This window comes from Prenolepis imparis, unplaced genomic scaffold, assembly GCF_030444845.1.
Source record: "Prenolepis imparis isolate NDT839.2.m4 unplaced genomic scaffold, iyPreImpa1.0 SCAF_8, whole genome shotgun sequence".
NCBI lineage: Eukaryota > Metazoa > Arthropoda > Insecta > Hymenoptera > Formicidae > Prenolepis > Prenolepis imparis.
In genome coordinates this window covers 7,354,423-7,374,639 of record NW_028141166.1, presented here as the reverse complement: position 1 = coordinate 7,374,639, position 20,217 = coordinate 7,354,423, and the positions used below count along the sequence as shown (strand labels likewise).

Sequence of the window (20,217 nt, the reverse complement as noted above, 5' to 3'; positions counted from 1 at the left end):
GCTTTAATAAGCGTTCTCAATCGATAGAAAAAAATTCCGCACGTTAAAATTTTAAACAAATTGTAATTTTAGATATAAAAAATACGACAAATTAATTCTGACAACTAACAGCTGAGCACACAGTTTCATATCTTTTATCAATACTCTCTCTCTCTCACAATCAGTGTGAAACGCAACTTTGATTTACTTTCTGATTACTGAAATTCAAACCGTGCATACGTCACACCGATAGACGGGCGATCATGTTAAATAGCGTGGATCGCATCGACGCGTTTAATTTCAGTTTCCCAACGTGCGTTTATATCTCCGCTCGTAACGCTCGAAACCAATCCAACTTTGGCGTTCGAGGTATTCAAGGTACGAAACTAAATGGATTCGCGGACACTAAAGGCAACCTTAGATGAATCTTGCGATTTTATATTTTCTACCTATACTCGTGTCTTCTTTTATTCACCGAATAACGGATTATAGAAGACTTATAAGTACGTTATTCATTATCATCGTTAAAAAAAAAACTCCAATACATTGATGTTAAAATTTTTTAATAAGTTATATCGTTGGCTTCAAATTAAATATTTGCTCATTTCTCAATTTGTGGCAATTGAGTGATAGAATATTTGGACTGTTTGAATTTTACACCAACTTTATTTATCTCGATTATTTAAATTTTATAAATAGTATTACTGTATATTTCGATTTTGCATTTGAGTCGTTTGCTCGAAGAATGACTTAAGTCGACTTAAGTTTTTGCACGAAAAAATTGAAGATTTAACTAAATGATTTAAGTTATTAAATATTTTGCTACTCAGCAAAATAGGAACGTGTATATTAAAAAATATAAAAGCTGAATAACATAATGATTAATAACTCAAATCACACAGTTGAATCTTTAATTAAATTTTTTTTGCAAAAACTTAAGTCGACTTAAGTCGTTCTTCGAGCGAACGACTCATTTATATATTGAAATGTTACATTATTTCCTTCTTCCCCCCTTTACTCTCTCTATCAAGTTTCTTCTAGTTGTATTTTGGAAGTTATGTGTTTATCAAGTTATCGTCTTACACGTATGTCGGTCGTATCACGATAATATCACGACGCAAAGTTCCGAGAAGCTAGATGACGATGAAATTATGTAAACGATATGGTGTAGAGGTGTGATACTTGGTGCACTTAAGCCGCTTAACTGTATATAACGTTAAGAGCGACTTTATAATATAACGATTTAAAATGCTTTAAAACTTTTTGCCTCGAGTTTTTACAAAACTGCATACTGAATGATTTTGTCTCTGGGAGCATATTTGTGTGGACAAATCTAAAATTCTATTTTGCGGAAGCTAAAAGCACGTCATTGCGCCCGAAATGATAAACAATTGTAGTACAATATTACAGTTATATGTGATGAACCGTGCGCTCTTTATAGGAATATTTATATTTGAATACTAAAATTATTTATTTACACTCGTGCAGTATAACGATTCTAAAAAAATTACAGAATTTCATGGAAAAAGTAAATGTTATATATTATTACTTTTATAATTATTTTTTTTGCAAGAAAATAAAAGCTAGATTCTTGAAAATATATATGTATATATTAGTTTATTTATTATATTGATAAAAACATTTTTAAACACGATGTAACAGCGTCAAAAAGTTTATTAAAATTGCAACATGAAAACAATTTTAAATACTTTGAGATACATATATAGAGAGCGTATCGCATTCGGCTGAAAGTTCAAAATATTTTTTGCAGCTACTTCGTCACATATGAATCTTTTTACGCTGTAGAGTGCAGCGAGTATTAATCTGCATAATATTTACATTCATGCCGCGGTGCATCGCCAATGAGATACAGAGATCAGTATGGATAGCTTATCCCATCGACAAGACATATTCATTGGTCTGCTCCAATATTTGAGCAACGTGTCCGTTGTCTATTGACATCATGGTGTGACAGACTAATTTCACATACTGTTCTCTTTCTTTCGACATGTTGTAATAATTTCGAAGACAACTGTGGGGATTTCTTTTTATCGTATATATAAGATCACACATTGCCTTTCCTTCCGTAACATATTGCGTGCCCGAAAATCTGTGACTAAAATTTTCTACCGATTTTATACGGATCATTACGGTGCGCGATTTATTTTGACATTTTCACAAATCTCTTCTGCGCAATTTTCTTCGACAATACGGTCGCTTCGCGATAATAAATTGATCATCTTGAATTCACGAGCGCGACTTTACGCGAGCGGCGTCACCTCGATCTTTATGCAAATTCGCGGCAACAAAACGCTTCTAAGGTCGATTCGAGGATCGTACACCCCGTTCACACCGGCGTTTAGATCTCTGACGATCGCACACGAATAACCGGAGAAAATGGTCGAACGACACTATTGTGCACGTCGCTTGACGGTCGTTTGTGTTCCTCCGCTATAATCGGTTCCTGCAACTTCCGTCGCTTTAACTTCTCTCACGAGTGTTTCCCCATCCTGTCCTGAAGTTGATGGTCGCCCAGAGATCGCTCTCGTTGTATCGTCGATATCGCATCGGCGATTATCATTCAGTCGACGATCCCAACTTGCACGTTTGTTAAAGAAACTACTGTCGCCGTTGCTCGTTTGTGGAGAATGTTAACGCGAACGTTAACGCTCGAAACGACATCAGTTGAGGTGAAATTTCAGAGTTCCATATCGCGTTTTACCTGAATATTTAGATGTAACCAAGATTTATCCGGTAACAAGTTTTTCTCGCGCGTATTAAAATAGACGTTAATAGACGGAAATGCAAATTTTCCCAATTGTAATCCGCATCTGTCTCTCTTGTTCCGTCAGTCATCGTACATTTCGCGCGGTTTTTCCGCGACGGCTCACATTCTTCGCATTTTTCCGCTGACAGCGACGACTAGTAGAAAAAGGGAGAGAGAAAGAGATGGGAAAAAAAAAGAGGACGATTCCGGGGTCGCACGCGTACGATTCGCGCACTGATTGCGCGACGAGATAAAAAAAATTTGCGCAGCAGCTGTTTCGTCGACGGGAGGACAACCGGGCGTTAGCGTTCGCCAATTTATCGTCGCCGTGTGGTGCGGACTCGCGCGCGTTAATTTACAGCGGTCCTCGCGGATCCGTAAATGTATTAATTCATCGTGAAACTGTCCGCGCGCGCGTGGCGAGGACTGCGAAATCACGAAATTGTCGACGGTTCGTTGCTCCCTTTTTTTTTCTTTTTTTTCTTTTTTTGACCCCCGTTGATGACAACGACATCGACGCGCGGCACGATTCGTTAATTTTTCGACGCGCCTCGAGATGCGACGACAAACTAGGTGAGAGAGTTTGGTCAAATCGTGTTGCGTGCGCTCGCCTGTTTCTCCCTTAGTACGTGTCTAGTTTATCGTCGAGTTTTTTGCGGTCGGACGCGGCGAAACGCTCAATATTTGCGATAAAGTTTTAATGCAAAGAGTTGGACGTTAATGGATTTAATAAAACGAAATATGACAAACTGTTTTCCGAGTTCAAAATATATATATGTAAGTTCCTTATTTGATATTATAACAATAAAAAATTATCTTTCAATAACTTTTTTGTTTTTAAATAAATATATATAATTGCTATTAATTATTCTATAACGAGAAGATATTATTCAAATCATTTTATGTAAAGGAATAATCTTTTTAATGTATTTGTTTAGATCCTCTATTTAATATTAAAATATTTTTTATATTTCTCATAATATACTTCACATTTGATAATCATTTGTTGTTTGGTTTGGATTAATAGCGCGCGATATTTGTAAAAAATAAGAACGTTACAGAATTGGATATCGCTCTTAGTTAGTCGATGCAATATGGTTATACGCCACCGATTTTTTTTTCTTTGTAACGCTGTCAAAGCGATCATCCGAGTGCGAAAAGTTTGCCACGGCTTTAGAAATGGGCGGGAATTTGGGTCGCTTAATTAAAAGGTCGGCGAAAAAACCGGAATTGTTGCGCAAAGTGCGCTGAAAGCGTAGCATGCAGTTTTGTATATGTATGTATATATACGGAAAATTGGACATTTCCGGAAGTCAACAAAGATAACTCGTAACAATCCCGGCATTGTGAAACGCTGAATAAAAAACATACACACAAACACATACACGATATCGGTAGCGAGCTAAAGCTAGCGAGCTTGCGACTTTCATTTTACCGGCTTCATTAATCTCTTCTCACCGCGCAGCGGCCGTAATTACGCGTGCCGTAATTCAAAAGGACAAGGCAAAATGTTCTTTATTTACGTACGAAGTTTGTTTCTTTTTTCTTGTCTCCCCCAACGACACAACGACGGTGGCGTTACACTTTCCTTGGCTAGCTCTCCAGCTCATATTGCGAACGGAACAGAACGTTGGTTGCTCCCGAGGAACGTTGCAGTCGGTTAGGTGAGGTTCATCCTTGCAGCCGTGGAATTTTTACGAGCGACCTGTATCAAACTTTCTAACTCTCCGGAAAATTAGATATTTTTCGGGAAGAGAGGGATAAGAATGCGCGCTCTTGCCCCTCGATGCGGAAATTCCAATATCACTTGATAATATGGAGTTGTTTTGTTACCTGCTACACCTGTTTAAAAGAGGAATGTTGATCTTTCGAGAGAGAGAGAGAGGAGTGGAAAATGCAATATATTATACATATATATATGTATATTATTAATTATGAATGAGAATCAGGCATTCACGTGCGAGTACTAGACGCACGAGAGAATATAAAATTATATCATATATTAGCTTCTCCCTTTTTATCTAGCTATACTTATATTTTTTTCTTGAAAATGAAAGAAATATATCGCGCGTGAATTTGCGGCCATTCCGCGTTACGTACGTACCACTTTACGATCATTAAAGCGGAAAAATTGTAATCGTAAATGTAAAATATTGTTTCAACGATGGCGGGTTGCATTTTTCACGAGCTCCGCAGGGGTGAACTTTTCTCATTAATTCCACCCCGCGCAATTTATGAAAAAAAAACATCGTTAACTACGGTTTGATTAATTAAGACGTGCATCGCGCCATCGGGGTAATTAAAATACGCCTATAACGAGCGAGAATGGCGGATCAAAAAACAATCTTTCTATGTTTCTTCTGTCGCCAGCCGTAAAAATATCCGTCTGCGCGTTTGCGAAATTAATCGCGCGGCAATTACGCGAGCAACGACGAGATTCATAGGCTCACACAGGCACTGGGTAATGCACAGTTTTACCTCGATATATATATATATATATAGGTAGGTTTATATCCTGTGACGGAATTTTTATCGTCGCGCCCGGGCAAAATAATTCTCGTATCCGGACTAGAATAGTGATGTAGAGACACGAGATATACTGCTGAGGGTTCTGGCTTTTACGATCACTTAAATGCTTCCGCGTTATTTTCGTATCACGGACGACATTTGGCGTAATAACCCGACAAACAATAATCCGCGTATACGATGGGGATAATACCGACCCGCAATATATGTATACATTTCTTTCACTTCTCTCTTTTATAAACGTTCTCTTCATTACTTTCTCGTTACTCGCGCTTAAGTCGTCATGATAAACGTTGATTCGATCTCGTAATTTGTCATGAATATCGAATGAGAGAAGAAGAATCGAAGGATATGTCTCGCAATACATGTATATATTTTTTAAATTAATAGTACCAATATTTAAGTTATAATATTTGAATTGTATTTTATTTAAAAAAAGAATTGACATTTTCTGTGAAATCAGAACCGATATAAAAAATTTATAAAATATTACAGATCATATAATACTGATATTTTATAAAACTTAAAATTAGTGTTTTAATATTACAGTATTAATAATATTTTAATATTACATAGAATTCCCGGTAATTTGTAATACATGCACAAATTTTTGGTAAGTGAGACACCACTCGTGAAAAACCTATTCTTTCTCTCTTTACGAGAGAAAAAATAGTTAGTAGCATAGATAGAAAAAATAGTAGAAGCATAGATTCGCGGACTCGCCGCTCGATATTTCGCTCGCGAATATCGATAATTGGCGGATCGATGCTACCACGCGGAGGGATCATTGTTCATGAAAATTCCATTTGCTTCATTTCCCGATCGCTGTTAATCGCGCGATAAAGCTGGGAATTTCGAGAACCCCCAGCATTTCGGCCGTCCCGACTCTCGAAAACGAAATGCCGGGAAAATTTGCAAAACGGACAGCGGCGCGGCGGTTCGTTCAACGTTGGTTGCCGTTTATATCCACACGACAACGGCGGCGATCGCGGCATTATCCAATTTTCCGCGATGCAATCTCGGTGCGAACGGCGGACGACGTGGGCGAGCGAATATAACAGCGAATCGTTCGTTCTCTGTCTCTCTCTGCAGAATTTCGCATGTCCAAGGCTGCCGTTGCAATATAAATGATGTATATATACGGCACTCACCCAATGCCGCAATTCATATATAGATACTCTCAGCTCGCTATTACGCCGCCAATGAGCCTGCGAGTTATGATGATGATTTCCGATCATCGTCATGTATAGGGGGAGAAGCGGCGCATTCCAGCGCACAGAAGGGGCACATTGGAGTGATTTGAACATCCTGGGGAGATCGCAATAGAGAGAGCGTGTTCTTCTGATTTTATTACGACACGCGATATTAATTTGCGAAAATCTGATCTCGAGTGACAGCGAAATGGAGAAGGATGTGTTTCGCTGATATTTTCAGGAAAGCTGAATCAATCGAGACGAGATTTAGTTTATTTATTATTGCTCATGCGAAGATGTTTGTCGTCGGTTTATCTCTGCGCCATATATCTCGAAGATATAAGCTAAAGGGCTTTTCAAATCTCAACTATCTGAATAATAAATCGTTCCGGAAGTCGCGTACTGACCGTGGGAGTATGTACCGTGTATATACGACAGAAACGTCATGGATGCACTTACCCTGCACCCATGTAACCGGCCCACGATCTTTCTTTCCTCATATATCGTCGATTATTTCTATCTCCGCGTGCCATCGCGTCTTTGTTCGTGCGAGAGGTGACTCTCTTCCTATTGTAATATATTTGTTACTTTTTATATTTTTTTATATATCGATGTACACATATATCTATATATTCTCTCTCTTTATATATCTATTATTATTTAAATATATAATTTATACATATTATTATATAATATATATTTAAATTTATTTCTGGAATTAATATATAAAATTATACGCTTCATAAAATATTTCGCTAATGCGTTTCTGTTTGCATATTTTTATCGCAGCATCAGATTTATATCTAAAAAAACATTCTCCTATTCTGGCTATATAATATAATTGGCGAGGTGTATTTAGTATACGATAATAAAGTTATAAACAATTATGTCGGGAAATGAAAATTGCGGGTCGTGTATATCAGTGATGGTTTGTAGGGTGAGTAAATACAGATGAAATCTTCGCGAACCAGCTAAAGTCCGCGAAACATATTATAACTTTATAGCTCTTTGCTCTTTATTATTTTCCCTTTTACGGTGAGGTATTTTTCTTGCGTTGATTGAGAGGCCGCCGGCATAAAATCCAATAGTCTAGCCCACGGTCGCGCTTTATTCCACTTTTCCCGCTTAAATTTTACGACGCTGCTGCCCCAGGAACGTACGTTGAACCATTTCCGCGGAATAAGAGCGCCTATACGCGCGAGTAAAAGGGAACATCGAGATTACGATTTCGTTTCAAATCGAGCGTGCGATGGAGTCGTTACCGTTCACGCGATTATAGCGGGTTGCATGCGCGAAAATTCGCGTTAAAAATCGAAATTCCCCCGGCCGATGTATTTTCATGGTACTTTCGGTAAAATGCCGAAAAATTGCCGCCGATATGCGAGCACACTTCGATATGAAATATCGTCGAAAAATTATTCATCACATTTTCACACACGCAATCTTTATATTGATTCCCGCGAGCAAATTCACCAAACCGAAACGAATTCTCTTGGCAAGAGATGAGCCAATTTATTCTCTCCCGTTTTAATTATTTCTGATGGATATTTTCTATATAAAAACATGCAATGAATTTTGCATTTTATAATGTAATAATTTTACGTTAAATAAATGTATAGAGGCGTGCGTATGCGTACATGTATGCGTATGTGTGTCTGACATGTTCATTCGTGCATTCATCGCGACAGTTATTGTCATCTCTCTTGTAACTTGAGCGTAACTAGTAGCTGCAGCCACAGCTTTATATCAAGCGCATACATACGTTGAATTGCATTCATAGTGAAACGCGCAAACTGACATTATTGTCTAACTAATTGTCGAAGAAGGCGGACTTGAAGTACGTGCACTCCATAATTCCAAGACGAATAAAGAGGAGAATTACACGAGAGATCTCCATAATGTAATATCCCTTAAATGATAATTATAGTGCACGTAACATATGGACGAGTTTTCTCTCTTTCCAATATTTCCGCGGTGTAATCAAATCGAGCGAAATTGATTCTGTCTAGGGCAATTGTGCGATTATTCGTGAAGAGTGTAATTTTTTAAAATCTGTGCGTGTCGCAGGAACCATCCAATAAAAACGAGACCGGAGTCTCTGAATGGCCTGCAAGGTTAATGCGATTGGATGATTGGCTCGATTAGCAAATTGGTCGTCGACGTATAGGACATTGGGATAAATGAGGATATGTCTATGCTGGGAACATGGTACCGTGGCAAATTGATGGGAAGGGCTCGAACGACAACGCTGATACCGTCGTTGATATATTATGAGCCATGATTTTCGCATTATCAGCACATGCATTTGGAGTTTGCGAGTTCACTTCGCACGTTCGCATGTCCGAGATATTTTTATAAAGCGTTAAAAAGACCAATATTATAATTGAAAAAATTTCATTCAGAGGAAGCACAATTGCTTCTTATATTTTTATCTAATATCTCATAACTTTATTAGATATTATTATTCTTCCGAAAATCTTTAATACGTTTGAAGATTTCCTGAATACTGAAAATATATTTAACATAAGATTATATTTTTATATATATCAGTAAGAGATTATTTTAAATAAATTTTATATTAAAATGTGACATTTTCAAAATCTATTATTTATTTAAAGAAAATATATATTATTAATTATATATTTTAAATAAATTTTATAATAAACTTTATTTAAAATATATGATTAATAATTTTTTAAATAAATATAATTTGAAAATGTGAAAAACATTAATAATATTAATTCATAAAATCTTTTATCGCATTATTTGTTTGCACAAAAGGTTGTATGAAACATTTCAAACATTGAATACTTTCGTTAAATTATAAATACAATAAGAGAAAGGAAGGAGAAGAGTAATAGGTAATGTCAGACATTAACACCAGACATTTTAATGTTGCAAGAGAGAACATTTTTTTTTATACTTGACATAAAATATTCCTACTTTAATCACATCTGTAATGTGTATCTCGTAAAGATCTATACATATACGAATCATCTGGAAGTTCGAAGAGAGAGAGCTAATGCAGAGAGATGAGGGTGATGATGTTTTAATAATCACATCGTAAAAAGAGGAAGTCAGAAACAGAGCCATGCGTAACTCGGATCGAAACACATGACGGTTGAATCGTCGATCGATATAGCCGCCCGTATCTGGAAGATGAAGCGCTCCATCGAGAGGTTCCCCTTCTCTCTCTCTTCTCTCTTTCCTGGTGCTCTAGTGGCTTCTTCTGGTCCACCGGGGTCTATAAAAGCATCGAAGGCGCATATCGATGCGTCATCCGGTGCGACGTGGGTCGTATTTTCAAGTAGGCGTTTACGCGCGACTTCCTAACACGTGGGACGTCGTAAGAAACGTCATTGCGCAAGCGACGCGTGTCCTCCCGATGCTGACGACGGCTTTTCCCCTAGCGAAGGTTATTACCGTTGCTTGTTTTTACCGATCCTCCACGAAAAGTACGCGCATTACGTGGCTTCTTGTGCGTCGCTAACGCGCGTCGTGAACGATATCCCTGCTATATATTATATATGTATGTATGTGTGTTATAAGCCGCACATATATATTCGGACTCCGGATATACAATATCCGGATCTCGCTTCACCCTCTCGCGCGTATGGATACACGTGGATCGCTTGAATTAATCAGCTGCGATTGACTTATTAATACTTGATAATTCTTCCACTCGGCGGAAAACTAAAATTATTTATGACACGTACAGAGAAAATTATTTATGACGAGCCAAATTTAAAAATTCAAACACGAATTTATATATTTCAGAAGTGAAATTTTTTAAATCGCGTATAACATGAGAAGGCATATGTGTGTTCATGATAATTTTAATTAGACCATGTTTTCGATTTGCGAAAAGAGGGAAGGAACTACATAAATAATTATTTATTAAATAAAAAATTGTCGAAAACAAATTTCTCTCTAATTGGATCGTCGCAATTTAGATCGAGCTGGATTGCGCTAGATTCGCGAACGAATTTTTGTGGATTCGACGTCGGTCGCGCGAAGGCAATCTTTCGTACTCTTTCCGAATTATATATTCCCGGTCTGACTATAAATTCTCGAACCGTAAAAAAAACCGCGCTCGGCGTGTGTGCGCATCCATAAAAAATTTAACTATGCCACCGCAGTCGTGACTTAACTCTCCGCGAGTAGTATACCGTGAATACCGGGCAGCTGTGTAACTTTTTTATTCACAGTCCATGTTCACCGTCGACCATTCATTTCTTGGATCATCAACAAGGACCGACCATTCGCCTCGGAGATTTTGCCGGAGTACGCCCAAAGAATTCTCTCGGTGTTCCCCCGAGACGCGAAACGCGTCCATCTGCTGAAATTTTATCCTTTCATAAAACTCATTTTTTTCCCGCGTGATTACAACTATAGAGTTGTAAAATACTCGAGGAAAAACGACGATGAATGATCCGAGTCTCTTTTCCTTTCCCGCGCGGAAAGAGAAATGCAAACGCTCGGAGTAGTTGAAAATTACATTTTGCCGATATTTTATATATACGCGCACGCCATTCTTCGATTTTATATATTAAAACGAATAATATTTTTAAAAAAATAATATAAAGTTTGTTTAAACTCGATTAATATTTTTTGACAGAAATCAGCTGATAACTGTCAAAAATATTAATCGTGTTTAAAGTATTATAACATACTATTTAAAACATTATTTTAATTTTTATAACATTATTATTTTAAAAATTAATTAGCAAATTAACGCTTTAATCAGCTGAGTTTTATCAAAAAATATTAATAAAGCAAAAATTTGCTAATTAAATATTCTAGCTTATATATTTATATCTATATTGTGTATGTTATAATTTGCTAATTAAATTTTAAAATAATAATATGGTAAAAGTTATAAAATAGTAATATGTTATAATACCTTATTCTCGATTATAATATTTTTTTTTTTTCTAAAGCTATATCTTTTCGAACGAATCTCCTTCGAATTTTAACTATTTATTAATATTAAGTCGTGTATATAGTATCGCGCGCGCGCTATTAGAGTGAAGTTGCCAGCGATGTTTGTAGCCTCGGCCATTACCGAAACGCCGCGAGTATCAGGCAGTTGGAGCTGCGTCCCGCTGTGATTAATTAGTAAGCATAATCGTTAGAAACGATTTCTAACCTTTGTATTGTAATATTTATCAATCGCATATCATAATTTCAACGTTAATATGTAGTCGTAATTGTTCGAAACGCATATTTCGCGAAAAATTGGATGCAAAATCTCTTAAACATAACCCAACTTAATCTGTTCTCGCGCGCGCGAATGTGTTGCGATCCGTGGATATATCTATCGTTAATTCTAGCTTACATATTTATATTGTGTATGTTATAATGCGAAATAATAAGATTATTCTAATATATGCATGTATTTTATTTGTTACAGGTAGCATTGCGATACACAGTGCGATTCACGTGTCGTGTCGGGAGTGCCGTGTAAAGTATCGGTGAGTGAGAAATTGTTAATTTTATAATATTTCTATAGCGGTAATGAGGGTATATATAATATGTTGAAAATATTAAAATAGTAACATATGTTTTAAATAATATGTTATGATATTTTATCCGCGATTAATATTTTTTGACAAAAATTAGCTTTGATAATTGTGAAAAATATTTAATCGAATTAAAAATATTATAACATTCCTTTCTAAAAAAGGCACGTTAAGTCGATTCTTGCAAGTATTGGTGCATCTTTTCCGATGCTGATTAACTGTTTCGATTCGCATTGTGCATTATATTCGTAGCATCGAGAGGCTGTCATCGCGAGGATTAGTATAGTTTAACAGTTTGTTCAAAATAAAATAAAATAATATGTTTTAAATAATATGTTATAGTATACTTTAAACTCGATTAATATTTTTGATAGTTATCAGTTGATTTCTGTCAAAAAATATTAATCGCGGATAAGAGACATTATATAACAATATATTTACAACATATTACTATTTTAATTTTTTACCATGTTATTATTTTAACATGCTTTTTTTAGTAAGAGATAATTTAAAGATATGTATATGTATGTATGTATGCGTTAAGATTTATGTACGGTCGATTATGAACAGTTAATATGATAGAATTGCTACGCGATGCATCATTCTTGGTATTTAATATAACTAAATGATATTTACTCATTAATTTCTAACAGAGTCAATATTGATTTCCATAGCAGTATATGTATGAGTTGCTAATGCTCGCTAAATACTATTACATTCATTACTTAATGCACCAATGTATCTTCATGAAATACACATGAAATATACACATCATCATCATTTTACATTTCCAATCGAAAAGTATTAGTAGTACTACAGTTTTGTAAAATATTAGCATTTCTCATGAAAATATGCACGATTTACGAATCGCGTTTTTGGAAATGCACACATGTATAATCAGAGAATTGAAAATATTTTCATTACCTCGGCATTATTACATTCAAATATACATTCATGAAATTTTAAATTTAGATATTTGCAGATATGTTGATTTTCTCTCTCATGTGCAATTTCCATCAAATTTCCATTTTGTCAAAATACAAATTTTATCCTTCTGTTTTATTTTCTTCCTCTCTTTCTCTCTCTTTCTCTATCTATATGTAGACATTGTAGGTATTGTGCATACATGTACTTTCTATGGGCATTATATTCAATATGATCGTATCGATTTTACCGATTAATCGGTTTACTCGATTTGGACACGAATATATGTAATACATATATGTATACGAGTGTTTATCGACGTAATATTAAATTTGCGAGAAAGACGGTGTATTTTTCGTAGTCACGACATTTTTTTTCGCACCCGGAAAACGAAATATACGTGCTTTCCGACGTGGAAAACCGCAAAGTTGTTTACGCTGCTGTCCCGTGATTCGCGTCCGCGTTTTCCACAAAGAGCATCGGGATAATGAACGATATTTCCACGGAACTTCGTAAACTCCCCGGATCTCTTTTACCGGAACAATGATCAACGAATTTTCCATGACGCGAGTTAACGCGCTCCTCTGAACCGGAAGTGGATAACGAATCTATCTCAAAAGTGCGCAAGCTGCTTCTGTTTTTCGGCCACGTCGATGCGTCATTTTTATTCAATCATTTTTTTGCGCAATCCATGATCAATATGTCGTTTGAGAAAAAAAAAGAGATATAATAGTGTCAGCAATGCGAAGAGAAATAATGAGCAGATATCGGCGAAATCAGGATACAGCGCTATAGTAAACAGAAATTCGAGATAAACGTTACGGCCTCGTTTGCATCTAGGTTTGCAATTCAGTGCTACACATTAATTTAAGCGATTAGATTAACAGAATCAATCAATTCAGCTTGCTTGTGTATGCGTGATTTTATTGCAAAATCTTTACGTGTATTTCTCAATAAATCAACACTAATAGCATTCATATTTACACATATATCGGCGTGTAATTGTTTTTAAAAATTAATTTCTGCGTCAAAGTTAAACTCTATTATATGTACGCGTTTTTGCATTACTCAATATTCTATAAAGGGATACATTTAATCTCTGCAAAAAGGAGGATATGGTATAAATTATCCGTAAAATTACCAGGATAATACACTATCGATAATATTGCTATTTTAATCGGGGATATACGTTAGTCTGGTAGCAAGAAGATAACCGATAAATTTCAGAAGGTCAATAACCGTATGGCGGCATCGAGCCGTCCGCCTTGCATTAAAATCTTTGACCTTGCACTCTCGACGGAGAGAGAAAAAAATTTATTCACGCATACATCGTATCTCGGGGGAAGTTTTCTGTACACTCGCCCACACGTGGAACGGGTCACACCCATTTAATTTCGCGGTTTCTCTCTTTCATCTTCCATCCTCGGGTTTCTTCGCCCGTCGCTGTAATCACCTCTGTCTTCCGGCTCTCTCTCCGTTCACCATCTTCCAATCCTCGACGTGATCCGCGTACTCTCCTACCTTCTGCTCCTTATTATGCGTCATTTATCCTTTGCACTCTCGTCGCGCTCGTCCATCCGAGAGAGAAACGACTCGAAACGCAGAAAAGAACAGAGTCGTTCTCGATCGTATTTCATTCGATTTCTCGTTACACAAGTGTCAAATGATGGGATCGTGCAATAAAATTCTTCGATCCTTCTCAGACGACGCAATAATATGAAACTTTCGCTTAAAATTTAAAAGAAGTTGAAATATTCTACACTTTTGTCCCTTGACATAATTTTTCTCCGACAATGTAATCTGAAATTTAAATTTGAATGCTCTTAAGAGAATATATATCTATATATATTTTTCATAAAAATTAAAAAAATATCAAATTAGTTGTGTCTTTCACGACGTAAGATTTTTACTTTTTCTGCATTGTTTAGAGAATGCCTTGTCAACAAAGTGTGTGTGGATCGAGAAGATCGAGTGGTTATCACGCATTCTCGTTCGGTATACAAGTCGCGTACGAACGGACGTTGACCACAACAAATGTAATTTTCCTTCGCCGAATTGCAATTTTGTACCGGGTCGAATTTTAGAGAATAGTACGGGTTGTAATCAAAGTATGAATTATTCAACGTTTTTTTTTTCTCTTTGCAATATCTTAAGGTCGGATCCCGAGAGAGAACTTAATAAAGAGAGATGTTATAAAATGCAACAACATGGAAATAAAATGGGTGGATGTACATGATAGATAGCCAACGATCGCGATAAATTATATATTACAAATTGCCAGGCTTACTTTGGAGAGACAGCAAGCTATATTGTTCAAATATTTTCGTCACGTCATTTCGACCTATCCGACTTTATCTTACTGCCTTTTTCATCGCGAAAAAGAATCGTTATATACAAAAGAAACGGGCTGTTTCGTGCAATCTGTCGTGTCAGCTTTCGTGCAAGGAAATACTTGGCGTTCCTATGCATTCTTACATAGAATGCGACTCGCGTGTACAAACGAGAGAATCGTAGAAAGAATGAAAGCAAGAGGGAGGCAGAGGGTGTGATGCATTAGAGCGGAGGGAGACCTTCGCATTTTTCTTGGCAACGTAAAACGACATTATGTGTCAACCCGCAAGGTTGACTATAGTGAATACGGAGAGAGAGAAAGAAAGAAAGAGAGGTCATGGTACTTGTTCTAATTTAAAAATTTACCGAGATTTGTCACATAATTCGAGACGATGTCGACATCAAGGAAAAAGACGTACTGTCATTTCTTCTTGTCGTTAACGTCTAAAAAAAATCCCAGAAGCTTACGTTTATTAAAAAAAACTTTGAAGCAATTTTGAGTCTTGGAAATTTCGTTGAAATTGCATCATCGCTCACACACAAACGGTTCACATATATACAGCGAAAAATAGACAGTACGGTCCCTTATGAGACTTCCCCTGGTCCCCTCTTCCCCTGAATCAAAATCTATGGACGCCCTTGGTTGGACTCGCGCCAACGCGCGCTGCTTTCACTTCGAACCGTAGAGCACGAAGTTACTCTCCCGGTGCTCGATCAACGTCGCCGATCATCCTTTGCTCACGATATGCACACATGCGTCTGACAGGGCTATCGATTGCGCGATTATCAAATTACATCAATTTCTCGGTACCTTTGCCTTTGCATTCGCGACGCAACGAGCGGAACTTCGTTTCTCTCCTCCTGAAATTCTAATGATATTAAAGTTAACTCCTGCTTCTTCGCAAAAAGGGTACCGTCTGCCGAAGATGAGAATCGCTCTTCCAAGAAAGCGTTTTCCGCGCGCAATTATGGCGCAAACGAAATTACTCGAAACGAGATACCGTTTGATTTTTGTCATTAATGTATGCAGGCGTCGTCATGCAGATGGTTAATGATTAAATGGTGAATGTTGTGCCTTTATCACACTGATAAATTCGCGACTTTGCGAAAGTTTATACGTAAATTTCTTAGACAATTAAAAGGACGATTTTCCCGGCAATAAGAGCCTAGCAGTAATTAAGGCGCGCATATTTTATTGTAAACAAAAAATTATTACAAATGTAAAGTCATCAAAAAGAAAGTTTCAGTCCCTTTTTGGACCATCTACAGCGCAATTGAACAGTAAATACAACACAATTACATAGGATAAAAAATAAAATAAAATAAAAACAAAATAGAAAATAAAATAGATAATTAGTTACTAATGTAAATTCGAGCTGAGGTTTTTTTCGTTTGTTGAGAAACTTGATGGATATGATTATAAAAATGCACGCAGAGTATGACAAAAGAAAGTATGATTTCCCGGAATGCTAATATATTTTATTTAAAAAATATTTGTGCGCGATTCCTCTCCCTTTTCCTTCCCTCCCTTCCGTTGTTGATCTGACGGCAATCCTGGGCTTGTGATGTTGTAACAAAGTTTACGTCGAGCCGGAACGAAGAAAAGCTTTAAGTTCATCCAGTGTCCAAGCGAGTATAAACAAGCAAGACTCTGACGTTGAAACTGAAGCTCGTTGATTACTTTCCTGGGCGGTAGACAGTCGAAAACTTGTTGATTACTTACTTAAACGCACTTCCTTAGTCGTAAAATATTTCTTTTTCTTTTTCTTTCCTCGAGTTGCTACCAAAGTAATTCTTCTCGCACAAGTTTTCTTGTATCACTAAATAACATCCTATACACTTTCTTAATTACGATAAATGTGTACATGTATTATACTTAATCGAGCTATATGTTATATATTGTTGCTTATACATATATTCAATACAAAAGATGCGGGTTTATCTTCATCTGTGTGTTCATATTTCATCTTGCGATTTTTTTCGTCTAGTTAATTTTCTTTCAGATAATGTGTGTTATTGCGAATTTCTGTCTGACCTGGTCTTGTTATTCCTTATGTTACAGCAACGGCGACGAGGTGACAACGAGAACGGTGACGCACACAGTCAAAAATTGACCAAAGATGGCCAAGAACGCTGAGAGATTACCCGGCACTTCCACTAGACTTAGGACCAGAGACGACGGTTGCTGCTCCGTGAATTTCTTGAAATACGTTCTTCACATTTACAACGTGGTACTGTTTGTAAGTACTGACCATTTATCTTGACATTAGCGCGCGAGACGGAAGACGGAGATATAGTTTTATTTCGAAAATGTGTTTACGAGCGCGCGTTAACATAAATAAAAGACCGTGAAATTCGCTGTTTTGCTTCGAGAGAGAGTCCGTCCTTCTCTCGACGCGATTTCTCCACTATTTTGATTAAAGTCTCGCTTTACAATTTTGATTCGTACAGTTGCGCGGACTTTTCGTCCGCTCTGCCGCTTACGAGAGTAAAACAGTACAATTTATTTCTCTCTTCGCTTTTCTTTCAATCGCTTATTAAAACTTAACATTTTTAATGAAAAAAAAAAAAAATCTATATTAAATTTATGAAACACTGATGCGAGATGTTGATGTAATTTTCATAAAATTTTGACAATTTGTTACCGTAAACGTTATTACAAGAGGCATCAAACATTTAAATATGCAAACTTAAAAATTAATAATATAATTTTTACAAATGAAACTTTAGACTCCCAATATATAGAATTCATAATTAAATTTCAATCAATAAAATTAAATTAAAATTTTTAAGTAAAAAAATTTTTTTATATGTATACGTATTTATATACGTTGCCTTTGATATTCGATATATTAATTAGGCTGTTGAAAGACGCGTGTCGGAATGCTTAATATCTAAGGAATGTGTCTCTCAAAGGAAATTCGATAACGGTATAAAACACCGCTAGCGAACGCTGAAGTGAAACAAGGCGAAAAAATGCGCCATCGTCCGGCAATTATTCTCGCCTCGCTTCCGTTTTCGCAATTTATGGGAGATTAAAGCGACTTGCACACTTCACATAAAGACGAGCCGTCCTCGATCGTCGATTTGCCGGATGTCCGGCGTGTCTTCGAACAATCACCGCGATAGTATAATAGTTAATTTCCTTTTAATTATTATCGAAAGTCTTACGTTTGCCGATGCTTTTAGCATGAATTAAATTAAATTAAAACAGACGGAACGAATCGCCGCGCAAATGAACCACGCAGGACTCTTCGTAGACGCTTCTTTGATCGCGCCGTCGATCCCATAAAAGAATTTTATCGGAGAGAAAAGATCGCGAAGAGAGAGAGAGAGAAGAGGGGGGATTGAAGTATAACGCGAGAAATATATAATCTCTCGAATCGCGTGCATAGAATATAACAAAGTACGCGCCACGAATAATTGGAGCGCGGAAGAGCGGATATTGTGGCGGAAGAATAGGCATCGTAGATTATTCGAAAGAGAAGCTTCACGCTCGTACGCGGTTAATTAAATAATAATTTTATGCGAACACCATCATATAATATGTTTCACTCTGCGAGGCATACAAATTTATGGTAATTAATTAACAAATTAATTATCATTAATCAATTATCAACATAGTACAATCAAATCAAATTTTTTGGATAATTATTAATTTCCGTTAACAGATTATGATAGGATGCCTCTATATCAATACCAATCATTCGTTTCTATTACATTCAAATTTTTTTTTTAATTTGAAGATTGGCCACTTTGAGAGCTTTATTATATTTATATTAGTATACTATATAGGTAACTAATAACTTTTGCAGCTTTGTATCTCAAAAATCGCGCATTTCCGGGATTATTGCTGGATTATGCAGAGAAGAGTCTCTTATTTTTCGACAAATGCGACCGTCTTGTCTGCTCCATACATCGAGAGAGTGATCTCTTTCTTTCTTTCTCTCTCTCTCTTTCAATCTCAATATTACAAAAAGGTATGGCGCCAACATCGATGCTCGCGTGGCGTGATACATGCCGTAAAATGCTAATACAGTTCTCGTCGTAAAGTGCAGACACCTTGTACGTTGTCTGGAAAATAAGCGCGAGCGACGAAAGGCGCAGCAGAGACAAAGTGTTTTAAAGCGCGGACAAGAAAAAGAAAGATAAAAAAAAAAGGCAAAATGTGGGGAGAAGGGAATCGATCGATAAGTCCGCACTTATCCGGCCTTATAATTTCGATCTTAAACATCGGCGCCTCGTTAAAAAGCGTGATGCCGATGTCGACGATTTCGCGATTAAATAAAGGAGATTCTCTCCCGATCGAAGGACGAGATTGCGGTTCGACGAGCGTGCATCGTCTTTTTTTTTTTTTTTTTTTTTTTTGTCTTAGATTTTATTCACCGAGGTCAGTTTACTTTCTGACGCGATTATCTGCACCGCCGAATCTTGATTGTTGAAAAGCCGAAACTTTTAATGAAGATCATTATCTTCTAATTAGATGTGGGGCGAGTTTCGCATTGCGCTGAAAAAAAGGGAAAAAAATATGCTTATAGGAATGTAATGACGTAACTTTTTGCATTATATTATCAATATAAAATAGCGATTTTGTTTTTCAAGAAATGATTACTTAATATAAGAATAGCACATATAAATCGAGATCAAACATATATATCAGATATTTTTATGACTTTGAAAACAGGTTCGCGAAATATTATTTCGTATTAAATATATTAAATTAAATAATATATTTCATATTTATATCTTTCAATATTGAGTCTTTATCACGTGAATCTCAGATTGTCAACGATGCACATTCCTCGTATTATGCAACGACGTAAGTCGTGCTAAATTCAGTGCCTTGAACATCTCTCTCTCTGCTCGTAATAAGGCTCAATAATGCAGGCATAATGTAACAATAACCTGTGCCTGAACAATACCGGTGCAACAATAGTGGCGGCTTAACACGTGCGTTTACGCCCATTGATCGCAT

General features: G+C 36.5%; 1 protein-coding gene across 3 annotated transcripts in view; it reads left to right on the top strand.

The window, feature by feature from the left end:
- LOC145939962 (CD151 antigen) overlaps positions 1-20,217 on the top strand; it is a 141,604-nt gene that overhangs the window by 41,517 nt on the left and 79,870 nt on the right. For all 3 annotated transcript variants that reach the window (XM_083044641.1, XM_083044639.1, XM_083044640.1), the window contains 2 exons: positions 11,879-11,939; positions 17,305-17,482. In XM_083044641.1, coding sequence (XP_082900767.1) covers positions 17,363-17,482 — 120 coding nt within the window. In that variant the 5' untranslated portion in view covers positions 11,879-11,939; positions 17,305-17,362. The remainder of the gene's footprint in view (positions 1-11,878; positions 11,940-17,304; positions 17,483-20,217) is intronic.